The sequence below is a fragment of the Mytilus californianus genome, unplaced genomic scaffold (genome assembly GCF_021869535.1).
Source record: "Mytilus californianus isolate M0D057914Y unplaced genomic scaffold, xbMytCali1.0.p SCAF_7, whole genome shotgun sequence".
NCBI classification, from domain to species: domain Eukaryota; kingdom Metazoa; phylum Mollusca; class Bivalvia; order Mytilida; family Mytilidae; genus Mytilus; species Mytilus californianus.
Window position 1 is genome coordinate 21536001 of NW_026262723.1, and position 13468 is coordinate 21549468.

The following is a 13468-nucleotide window of genomic DNA, read 5'->3' on the forward strand; positions in this document are numbered from 1 at the left end:
TAAAAATGTCAAAGCCAGTATTTTTCAATTGCAAACTTTTAATGAAGTTTAAGGACATTAATACTATTGTTACGATTCAAAAGTCTAGTTTCGGATCTGTCACGTGACATTCAGTGAAAATGGCGACGCTCGAAGACAAGGCAATTTGGGACGATGGAGAGGTAAATTAACATAAATATAGCATAGATTTACTGATTTAACTCCGAGGAGAACTGTATTAAACAGCCTTATCGTCTTAAGTATCCATAAGAGTCAATATGTCCTGTCATGGAAATGCTCTTTGTAGTTTTATGCCAATACAGGATTCAATTTTCCTTCGTCATCCTCTGTCTCTGGCCGGTTACCGTGCATACACCTTTTCACAGGAACAACGAGATGACCTGTGGCACATATCAATAAACCTACAATCATTCGATATTGTCCCATTATATGAAGTACAGTGTAATGCAAAATATTTTGAAACCTACATTTTTTTTTTGCTACATCACAGTACATGTGTATCTTACTATCTACCAGTACACTCACTACAGTACAGTCAAACCTGCCTTGGTGGTCTTGTGGTAACCAGTTCAACTCTGTTTCTCTAATGATATTTAGTCGATATGCAGACAAACTTAATCCTTATTTTTGAATCATCTGCAAAAAGATGTGCTCTTTCTTTGTAATGTCATTACGACATTAGGCATGGTTGCCTTTTTTCCTGACGTCACAATAGGAAATTCAGAGGCAAGAAAGAAATATGTCATGATAATTATAAGGATATAAATTATTTGTTTTATTCACAGAAGTTATTGAGTATATTTCTATTTTAGGAAAGTCTTGGTGAGGAAGTTTTAAAGCTAAACACAGATGAAATAGTAACCAGAACAAAACTTCTAGATAATGAAATCAAGGTATGTCAGTTCTTACATGCTGCTGATTGATTGGCAAGGTATTCAAGGAATGCGAAATGAGCTACTATGTATGATCAGTGTTTAGTGAGAGAAGTTTATTCTTTTGTTAATGTTAACCTTTTCGTTTCAACATGTTCAAATAATTAGAACTTCGCAGAATACTTGCATACGTGAAGAATTTTTGCATCTGACGTTAGGCCAATACAAATTATTAGATCTTCAGAATCATGACTTGACAGAGTTTGAGTAGACCTATAGTCAATAATACTGTAAACAGTATCAGGTTTCCCAATAATGAAAACTTGCATTCATAATTTCAGTTGTGATTTTCCTTCACAAACTTTATGCAAACGCATAAATTACATCTAGCATTTTAACCAATAATCAGTGATTCACATTTATTTCTGAATTTACAGTATACAAATTATTTGTATTTAAATGCTATATGTCAGTTGTATGTTGATGAATTGTAAATATGTAAAAAGACCATGTAAAATGTCTGCTGACAAAATATACCCATTTCTCTCTGTCTTTATTTTATTTACCCGGTACCATTTTTTTTATATTGTAGATAATGAGGAGTGAAATTCTCCGAATCACACATGACCTAGCTGCTACTAAAGACAAGATCAAAGAGAACACAGAGAAAATAAAAGTCAACAAAACATTGCCATATTTAGTATCTAATGTGATTGAGGTAAAATCAATGTCTACAAAACACTGCCATATTTAGTATCTAATGTGATTGAGGTAAAATTAATGTCAACAAAACACTGCCATATTTAGTATCTAATGTGATTGAGGTAAAATCAATGTCAACAAAACATTGCCATATTTAGTATCAAATGTGATTGAGGTAAAATTAATGTCAACAAAACACTGCCGTATTTAGTATCTAATGTGATTGAGGTAAAATTAATGTCAACAAAACAGTGCCATATTTAGTATCAAATGTGATTGAGGTAAAATTAATGTCACTGAAACACTGCAGGTTATAACTTTAGAACATTAATGAAATTGAAAGCAAACTTGAATACATGTGACCTATAGTTGTTAACGTCTATGTCATTTGGTCTCTGATGGAGTGGTTGGAAGATCCTTTTTTATTTTGCGATCAATGCGTCAAAGATAAAGGTCAAAGTTTCTAAAAATATACTGATATAAGAGCAGAAAAGAGTTTTCAAGATAATAATTCCATAACCTTACATGTACATAGTCACATATTTTGAGATGAGAATCCCTATTGAGTTTGAGATAATCACTTCCAAGGTCAAAGTTACAAAAAATAAACTGAGTTTCCAGATAATAACCCTAAAACTTTTCAATGCTACATGTCTTCTTTACTTACAGTTATTAGATATGGACCCAGTTGAAAGTGCAGAAGAAGATGGTGCCAATATCGATTTAGATGCCCAAAGAAAAGGAAAGTGTGCAGTTATTAAAACTTCTACAAGACAGGTATGTAGTAAATACATATTTGTTCTTTTAATTGTCATACAAATGAAGCAATTTGATGGTAAAAGCTCTATTATTTCATTGTTAACAACTTTAAATTTATTAAACAAAAATATTGCAATAAAGAGTCACCAGTAATTAATTTTATCTTTTAGATAGACTTTTAATAAAGATAAAATACATGGTTTATAATTTTCTTATGGAAGACTTTTTACAGTGAACTAGACTTTTGTTAACGATTTTGAAGGGATGAAAAGACATGAAAGAGGGTGCATATGATACACAAATGCATATTTTTATGCCAGAAATGGTCATAAGATTTTGGAGCAAAATCCATAGCTTGTAGAAGTTGATGTTGAATTATTTTGATTAAATACCATCATTTTAGTTTGATTATCCTACACTGTATAATCTTTTATAATTAAGCTATGATATAAAAGTTTGAAGAGAATAAACCGCTTAAAAGTTTGAATGAAATATCCTTTTGATATAAAAAAAAAACATGGTATCAAAGACTTGGTGCTGCTTGTTATTACACACACAAACAAATAATGTAAAAATAACCTCAGAATCAAATATAAATAATCCACCAATAGGAATATTCCAAATTTTTTTTTCAAAAATGATACATTTAAGGTAGGAATAGAGATCCTAGCGAAAGCTTCATATAAAATCAAAAACTTATTCTGTAAAGGTACATGTATTTTAGATTTCCTATGGTAAGAGTATAACTTAAACAATTTATTAGTTGATTTGAATACACTCTACAAATAGCAAAAAAACAAATATATATTGGAGTGCTAGAAGTTTGAATAACCATTGAAACTTCCTGTCTTCTCTTATTTATACATTGTAAAAAAGTTTGGAACCTTTCGCTGATATGGTCCATAAGTTATGTTACTTTTTTAATTTTAATCATGTACAATACTTTTCAGACATACTTTTTACCTGTAATTGGATTGGTTGACCCAGAAAAACTGAATCCAGGAGATTTAGTGGTAAGAAAAACTTGATTTTCTAAATTATTTTAAAGGTTAAAATTTCTTCAACATAGACTGTCATCCTATGTAGGAAAGACTAATTTCACTAAATATGACTTAATCTATTTTAAGTTCACCAAACCCAATGGGCCTTGTGAGCAAGTATCGACTCTATGAAGTTGGAACTGAATGATCCTACAAATTACAATCTGTTGGCATTATCAACAGTTACATTCAGGGAATTTTTCAAAACTTAGACAGAAGCTTATTCATGATCAAGAGATAGATAATGGAGCACATTTTTTTATATATTTTTTAAAAAGTTTCTTTATTTTACTGACAGAGTTTTTATTGTTTGTTTTTTTTTTTTTGCAGTCAACAATGAGATACAGTCTGTGGTTAAAGTTTTCCAGATATCTAATACATGGACAGAAATGAGATAGCTTCTAGACTAAAATTTTGAAAAATCTTTTTAAAATAAACCTTTACAGTCTACATTCTGTCATTGGTATTTTGCCAGAAAACAGTTAATCCAGTACACAGAAAAATAAAGAATTTGATGTAAATTCAGTTTTAATCACTTGTACATATTACCTGGTAGTTGAAATTAGCCATAAAAATATCTGAAAAATTTTCCAAGTGATAGAATATGTTAAGATACTCAGTATAATATTTTTTGCACTCACAACATTTATCAGTAACTTTAGTAATTTACATATCCATGGGGCTAAAAAGACTCCAACACTATACATTGCCCTTTTACTTATTGTATTTCCAATTTCAGGGCGTAAACAAAGATTCCTATTTAATTCTGGAGACCCTTCCACAAGAGTAAGTATAATTAACTTAGTAAAAATACTGAGAGAAAAAAAACAACTACTGTAAATTCATAAATTATTGTGATTTTTTTGAGAATTAACAAAAATGCAAGATTGATTATTGTGATTTCAGGAATATACAGATGTATGTATCAGATATCAGAAAGGGGGATTTTATTATTGCAATACTCACCCAGTCGCATTATTCACATTTATAAGAACCTCACAATAATTTTTCCATTTACAGTAATCAATTCTGGTCATAAACATACAAACCTCCTTTGTTGTAGCGAAAGAAAGGATATCAGAAAGGTGAACTTCCTACATAAAGAACAAATTATTTAATTTCTGTGCACATGATACATATTACTGGAATAACGGTCATCATGTTTGTTCATGATCAAAAGTTTGGAAAGTTAAAAAAATGGTCTACCAAGACAAGAAAATCTAGGTAAAAAGTCATCTTCAATTATACAACACATTTCTTGATGTGATGCACATATGTCCATTAACACATGCTTTTAAGGGCTCTGGATCATTGATAAAAGTTGTAAGATTTTTTTTCTCTAATTCAGATTTGATTCTCGGGTGAAAGCTATGGAAGTAGATGAACGACCAACAGAACAGTATTCAGATATTGGTGGTTTAGATAAACAGATTCAAGAAGTAAATTTTATTTAAGATGTTAACATTTAAGAAAAAATATATCAGCAAATAATGCCACATTTTTCATGTAAATCTCCTTGCTGATTTATTTTTGGTTCAGTCTTATTTGGAGAAGACCTTAAGATACAAATAGTATATTGTGAAATCAGAAAAAAAATTTAATATCAAATTCTTCAGTACAGTTTTAACCATAGCTTGTGATTGATATATCATACAACTTTGTCCAAGTCACAAAACACACTTTATAGATGCATGTACAAAGTATACACATTAAATAATTCTTCTCGTTGCTAGGGGCCGTCTTAAACTTGCAGTGAGGTGAGAGTTTTTTTGCTCCATGTTGAAGGCCTCATTGTGACTTTGAGATGAAAACAATAAAAGTGTTGTTCCTTTGCTTTTTGTGTGTTTTTTGCTGTGCATGTACTGATTTTGTGTCATGGATGGATACCCCATATCCTTTGTTTTTCTTTTATATGAATATACTGATTTAATGGTTTAATATCTGCCAATTTACTTCAGAAGTACCTTTACATATTTATACACAGTTTCAATTTTGGATGATTATATATTTGATAGTTAATAGAAGCAGTTGTATTGCCTATGACACACAGAGAAAGGTTCGAGGCATTAGGAATTCAGCCACCTAAAGGTAAGTTTAAAATTAGTTGGATGAAATAGAGATGGCATACATTTTTGCAGCATTTATGTGGTCAATATTTTTAAAGATGTGTACTTAAATATCTGAGCAGACTGTGAAAGACATGCCAATCTGAAATTTGTGATATCATTTTTTGACATACTGTGATATAGTGTTACTAATTAAAACGAAAATAAGGAGATGTCTTATGATTGTTAAGGAGTCAACTTGTCACCAGAGACTGAAGTTTAGAGGGTGTAAACAGCTATAGGGCACAGTATGGCCTTCAAGAATGAGCAATACCAATACTGTATAGTAAGCTATAAAAAGCCCCTAAATGACAAAATATGAAACAATTCAAAACCTATGGTCTGAATTTATATTTGAACAATTTAACGTCAAATAAATATGACAAACAGCAACCAACACCAACCACTGAATTATATGCTCCTGACTTGGGACACGCCCATAAAGAATGTGGCAGAGTTAAACATGTCTGTGAACCTCCCCTAACAGATATTTTGCAGCACAATTTTAGAACAAACTGTAAAAATAATAAATGGAAAAAGGCTTGACTCATCAGATCGACACTAAGCACAAAAAAAGAACCAAACACAAAGTATAAATCTTCGAGTACTCACAGTTACCGTTCCTACTCGCTTATTATACGGAAAATTGGGAGTATAATTCATAATCCAGAGAGGGGGACCGACTAATAGACGAGATCTAGCGACCAGAGGAAAAATCCAAGCTTGAGAAAAGTGGTCAGGAGTGAATTTCCTGGTCAAAACTACGTTTTTGATTGCCAAACCTACATAAATCAATAAATAAAACGTTTTTGTTGAAAATAAATGACTACAATACTGTCTTTGTGTTTTATTTGTTCTTTGGTAAACATTTTCTGCAAATTCGTGTTGAAATTCTACTGTTTCCGGTTTGTGTATTGATTTTCATGGTCACATGGTTTTCCTATAAACCCAAAAGAAGAGCCAAGAACCAAAAATAAAAAGGAGATAACAATGTACCAAATATGTGAAAGGATGTTTTCAGCGGAGTTATTGTGTCATTATTGTGATATCATGATATCAATTCAATGCTTATAAATCATATAATAATCAAAAAATAATTTTAAGATTCATTCCCAAAATCAAAATATTATTCATTAAAGTGTCTCTGGTAAACAAAAATTACAAAATTGATTGACAAGCCAATATAATCCATTGATAACCCCAATTAAGAGACAAAGAGTTGTATTCACTAAAGGTGTGAAAACTATCAGTGATAGGTAAACAGATGACACTAATGAGTTGGAGTTAGTTATTTTAATATATTGATTAGCTTCACTTAATTTTTTTAATCCTTTAATCATCACAATATAATAAGAATTATGAAGTGTACATGCTCATTTAAACCGAGTTATGTATGCTGTGAAAAATATTTTCATCAAGACTTAGTGTTGATTGTCTTTAAATTTTTTAGGTTCATAATTGTTTATATTCGCGTTTCTCAAACAGTAGGTTGTTAGTCATACCCTAAAAAATCATTGATACATTACGTAAACAACACATGGCTAATCAAACATTTGAACAGTGAACAAAACAAGAGAAATGAATACATCTTTATTATTAACAGCAATATAAATTATCATGATGAGCATCAACTAAATTCAAACCAAACAAACATTAATGCAGAAATGAATATTATTCCTGGATTTGCATTGGTTTTACCGGAGTTCAGTTACTGTCAGCTGAAAAAAAAATGCCCAAATTTTGTCCGATTTATACGAGGGTCAAGACTAAATCCTTAGAATTTGGAGCTGAAAAGGGCACCCGACTTATAGTCGGATCGACTATTAGGCGAGTTTCTACGGTACTGAAAGCTAGTTCAGCCTTATTTGTTCTGAAAAATTCAACATACCTTGAATTGGATATAAAGAGTGCACTGGTTCCTGGAAGTTGAGAAATGCAATATCATGTACTTCTGATCTGAGAAACATGCAAAAATTCCAAAATTACCCAAAGGTTTTACGTGGTTGAAAAGTTTCAGCTACGTGTAGGAACTATTTTGTTTGAATATGTTCTACTTTCATATGTTCTTCCTGGCCAGACTCGAATTAGTGGTTCTATAACTTAATAAACCATGTTTTCCCAGAATAAAATATCAATCAGTACACAACGAAAGGATTTAGTGTCTGTGCTGAACATTGTACGGATTATGTTGTTCCCTCAGAATGTTTGTTATCCCTATTGTAGGTGTGCTACTATATGGAGCCCCTGGTACAGGAAAAACATTGCTAGCCAGAGCCTGTGCTGCACAGACCAAATCCACATTTTTGAAATTAGCTGGTCCACAGTTAGTACAGATGTTTATCGGTGATGGAGCTAAGCTTGTCAGAGATGCATTTGCTTTGGCAAAAGAAAAACAGCCGGCAATTATATTTATTGATGAATTAGATGCCATAGGTTTGTAAATTTTTTATGATTAAAAACTGATGAACTTTCGTAAGCTATCCAACTAGTAAAGACAAATAAAATAATAATAATATTTTGAGATTGTAGTTTTGCCCTCAGCCTAGTGATTTTGTTAGAAGAGAATGAGAAGTTTATCTTCCTTGCTTGACTAATATGTATTGATTTAAATCAGAGATTTATAAAGTATCCTTCTATTTTGATAGGTACAAAGCGTTTTGATTCTGAGAAAGCTGGTGACAGAGAAGTACAGAGAACTATGTTAGAATTACTTAATCAAATGGATGGTTTTATGCCAAATGCCCAAATAAAGGTTTGTTCTATCCAATTCATAGATAGTTTACTTATTAAGTTAAATAATTTCAAAGTTATTTGTCTTTAAAATATTATGGAATCATGATTGAAGTTAGAAAAGATTGAAGTTTAACTAGGTATGAATTATGTTGGTGGTTATTTTTCTCATAAAGGATTTTTTTTTTAATAACAAACAAGTTTAACATATTATTCATTTACTCATGGTAGAGTTGTCAATCGAGTGTAAAATAAACTTTTGCCTAATTTTCAAGGTTCCATGCTCAACATTTATCGTTTACCCCTTCCTTTCCAAAACTGTTCTATATATTTTTAAAGTTACCTCCCATTGTCCAAAGTGAAAACAAATTTAAACAAATTTGAAAATAAAATAAAATTGGGGAAAATGATTGAAAAAACAAATTCAGTCTTTAATGTTACTGTAAATTCAGAAATTAGTGTGGTGTTTTAATTAATGCAAAAAATGTGACAGGATCAGGTTCACAATAATAAAAACTTGCATGGATAATTTCAGTCATGATTTACCTTAATGAAATCTTTGTAATCTCATTAATTAGATTTCACATTTTTGCCTCTGGTAAAGGATTTGCAATAATAAATGCACACATTAATCTCTGAATTTACCATACATGATTTTATAATAAAATAACAAAAACAAAAAAACATCTTCCAGTTGGCAAGCAGAATTTGCCATTCACTCATAATATTTCTGAAAAATCTACCAAAAAAATTAGAAATTTTTTTTTTAGCATCTTATTTTCATAATTTGGTTAGTCAAAACATGATTGTCATTTTATATGATAATAATACTGGGGTATATATATTCTACTATCAATGCAGTCAGTTTTTATAGCTACCACAAAAATTATAAAACCTTTTACAATATTTTAAACATGATTTGCACTATTTGCAGGTAATTGCAGCTACAAACAGAGTAGATATTTTAGATCCAGCATTACTTAGATCTGGCAGATTAGATAGAAAGATAGAATTTCCACATCCCAATGAAGAGGCTAGAGCCAGAATATTACAGATTCACTCCAGGAAAATGAATGTCAGGTATGATTAATATTGAAATCCAACAATTTATATGAAACTGATGATTGGTTAATTGCTGCTCCAAGTCTGGTGCATACATACGTATTCAGGACAATTATATGATAGTGTATAACAAGTTTATGTTGCAGTGTACAAGACCTATATGCTGGATTTTTAACATTCTAGCTCATCAGGTAAAAAGTCCATTGGATGGCGCAACACCCTACATGTACACATTATTATTAACCAGTGCAAACCAGTCTTTTCTTTTATATGCCCATGTTTGGAGAGAAGCCAGTTTTATGTCTCTGGTTTGACTTTGCAGTTGATCAAAAACTCGTCCTTCTACTCTAAAGATAGCATGCTTACATTGTACACCAGACATTTATAAAAAAATCAGTTGGGTAGTTATGATACAGACAGCAACTGAATATTTCAACCAAATTTTAGATAAAGAGGGTAATACACGGTTTACAATGTTGAATAAATGGTCTTAATTGTACAAGTTGTTTTTATGTATTGAATTTTGACTTTTGATTTTTCACTCTTCACTAAAAGAAATCTCCCCCTGAGATATAAATTGTTTCAAATTTTGAGCAGTTATTGGCTGTTATCATGAAAACTAGGTGCTAAGTTAAAAGTGTAAATTGCAAAAAGGATCAGCACAAGATATATCTATCCTGAAAATTGGGGAAAAAAAGAGTAACTATATCATGTGTATATAAAGCCCTGATTAGCTAACTGGCAATCTTTTCACCAGTGAATGATACATGCACAAGTGTGCCTCATATTAGGAGATATTTGTAGCCTTCTGAAAGAATGGCTGTAAAATTTTCTGTGAATTGTACAGTTTTGTTAAGTGAAAAAAAGTGCAAGTTGTGAAGATATGTTTTTATGAATTAAAGTAGAAAGAGTGAATGACGTAGACATGAGTCAAAGGAATAAAAAGGTTTGCCACTTGGCTGTTTAGGGAAGTATATTTCAGGAAATAAGTATAATTATGTTTGTTTGTTTTTTTTTTTTTTTAGTAAAGATACCAATTTTGAAGAATTAGCCAGATGTACAGATGATTTCAATGGAGCCCAGTTAAAGGCAGTTTGTGTAGAAGCTGTAAGTTAATCTTTAGTTATCTCTTTTATTATACTCATTTCAATTTAGCTCACCTGGTCCATAGGGCTGTGTGAGCTATTTTACTCATTTTATGCATCTTCTCTGTTGTTACTACGATTTTTATTTTCATTATCTCTTCTGAAACCAAATATACCATTTCAAACAAAAATTAGAAGAAATGATATATTAAAGGTGATTTATAAATAATTTCATTTATTTACAATCTGATGAAAAATATGGAACCAGAGGCAATCTTTGATTCTGATTGGCAATCATTAACAAATCTTCTCTGAAACTACAACACATGATGTTTTGAAACTTAACAGAATTCTTACTTAATGTTGATAGGGTGGCATTGGTGGCATTTTTTGTCTTGTCTGAATCTACATGGCCAATTTAACCAAACTGAAATGATGTTGAGAAAGTCATCCTAGAATGATCATCATTTCATTAAGGATGTTCACTGCTCTTATTTTTGACTTTTTGTCAAATATTCAGAATTCTCTGGTTTTATCCATGTAGTGCCATTAAAAAATTTGCCCACTAACCCCTACTTTTCCTTTTATGATTTTAATACATATAGTTTAAAAAGTTACTTTTGAAAATCTTATAAAATCCTTGTTATTTTTTCATTTTTTTTTTTAAATAAAAAAGGTACCAATGTTAAATGTATGAAAAATCTAGAGAGAATCTCTTCCTGCCAAATTATATCTCAAAAACAAGGACCTTTCAATTTTTTTCCACTTTTTTTGTTCATTTATATATACTGTGGATTCATTTATTTTCATGGGTATCAATTTTCGTGGATAGAGAAAAAAAGACTTTTCGTGGTATACGTAAATTTCGTGGATTGCTGATTACATAAAAAAAAAAAATCAGATACGTAATTTGTGGATTTCTTTTTTATTTAGGAGATCATATAACCTCCTTGGTTTGATCAATAATAAAACCAAACAAAAAGAAGGAATTCATTGACAAAGTTTTGAATTGTCAAAATCCTCGCTTGGTCATTCTAGGTTAAAGTGTTCATTGAAAACTTCTATTACAATAATGGACAGAGACAAAAAATTATTTGTTTGTTTTAAAATTTATAAATTCTTGGCGAAATTTTATAAGGCATTCAAAGCTCTATGATTGAAAGCTCATTTCCCTAATCACAATATAAAAAACAGTCATATAAGTAAAAGGTGTGAAAATAAATGATCATGTCATAAACAATATTACATACGGGCAATATCCCCGTATTTAATCCTATTGATTTTAAATCACCAGTAAACCAAACTATGACACGGTAATTAACAACTTACAGTTATTTTCCATGAACAGTTTTAATCAAGTTTAAAAAGCAAATTATCACTGATATTCGATTTATCTATTTAAGGAATGACTGTAATATTTTTTCTGTCTATAAAGAAATAACATAAAAAATATGGTGCACACTGAATAACCCGCGTAGCATGATAAATACGTTGATGACGTCGTGGTCACATGACAAAATTATGTCTATGAGCTGATAGACAAAACACTTTCAGCCAATCAGAAGACGTGTTACATCCAAAATTAAATTATTATTGATTAAATCAAAATACTTTTATCTTCTTTCATTAAAAACATGTGTTATGTTACAATGTTTATTGCTAGTCAACACTATACTAGAACTGCATAACATAACCGGAAATAAACATCCAACTCTATACACATTTCTGGGGATTATTCTTCGTTGAATTCTTAATTTCGTGGTTCGCTGTGACCCACGAAACCCATGAAAATTGGTATACCACGAATAAAAATAAATCCATAGTATACTATCAATTTATAACAGTCTTTTAAAAACCTTGTTATTTTGAAACAAGAGTAGTGAACATCCTTTAGCCTTATTGTCTTATATTAGGTTATGTGTTCAGATCTCTGATTATTTTAGTGACGTACAATCATATCATATGGTGTAAGCATGCATTTAAGAAAGTATAAACAACCTCCCGTGAGAAGTAGGTCACTTTGATGTATATCTCAAATGCTAGGAAACCTATATTTAGATCCTTCGAAAACATTGGCCACACCATTTGACCATAATTAATATGTTACAAGAATGATGTATGATCGTGAAATATACATCACAGTAACAAAAATATGTTGGTCCTTGCATGCGGCTAATGTCAACTGCCGATGGCAGCAAAAACTATTTAATGTTGGTCAAAAATTTATCAAATTCCAATATTGCATTATAATTTTCAAATATTGCATTATAAGAGTGCACAATTGTGATGTCAAAATGCCATCATTACTGATGCAATGCATCTGAGATTGTTGGTTTTATATTTGTGATATATTTTTAGACATTTTTATCATCAAAAGGGAATGAAAATGACTGAATTCAAATATCATGGAATGATAGTGTTAATGTTGATCCTTGTTCTTCACTTCCATATTTGTTTTATTTGTTATAGAAATTTTATCAAGCAGTACTAGGTCAACTTTGTAATAGAAGATTACCTATTCTTAATAGATCTGTCTATAGTTGATAGACAAAGAAAGAAAATTTTGAATTGTATTTCAGTATTCTTTTCTTTAATTTTCAGGGTATGATTGCCTTGAGAAGGGGAGCCACAGAGTTACAGCATGAAGACTATATGGATGCTATTATAGAAGTACAAGCCAAAAAGAAGGCTAACTTACAATATTATGCATAAATCTTTTTTTGGAATCTCATCGTCATAGTTGTTAAAAAGTTGAATGGACAAAATAAAGTGAAATATAGATCATTTCTTAATTTGACTACAAAAAAGCTGGAGCAGAGATGTTGGAATTGTGGAATCAATTAATTTGATACACCAAGAAGGATATAGTAATAGTCTGTCTGTCTGACAACAATACCCCTAGACCAATTGACAGACAGCTTGCATACTTGTCATCATAAATGTAGGGGCCGAAAAAATCACAAATATTACTAAATACGTCTGCCTCATTTGCAGAGGATATTATTTCTAACGAATCTGGGGAATGATCATCCAAGTTGTGAAACTCTGACCATTTTAGCTCACCTGGCTAAGTGAGCTTCTGCCAAAATTGGTGTCCATCATCTTCAGGTGTT

The 13468-nt window shown here is 30.8% G+C and overlaps 1 protein-coding gene across 1 annotated transcript; it reads left to right on the forward strand.

Annotated features, from left to right (window-relative positions):
- The first annotated feature begins 71 nt into the window (after positions 1-71).
- Positions 72-13139, forward strand: LOC127707668 (26S proteasome regulatory subunit 6A-B). The gene is made up of 13 exons (XM_052212320.1): positions 72-161; positions 813-893; positions 1465-1590; positions 2244-2351; positions 3284-3346; positions 4113-4159; positions 4722-4812; positions 5389-5461; positions 7702-7911; positions 8124-8230; positions 9143-9288; positions 10296-10377; positions 12957-13139. The coding sequence occupies exons 1-13, from the start codon at positions 120-122 to the stop codon at positions 13065-13067; spliced, it is 1287 nt and encodes a 428-aa protein (XP_052068280.1). The 5' UTR covers positions 72-119; the 3' UTR covers positions 13068-13139.
- The last annotated feature ends 329 nt before the right edge of the window (positions 13140-13468 follow it).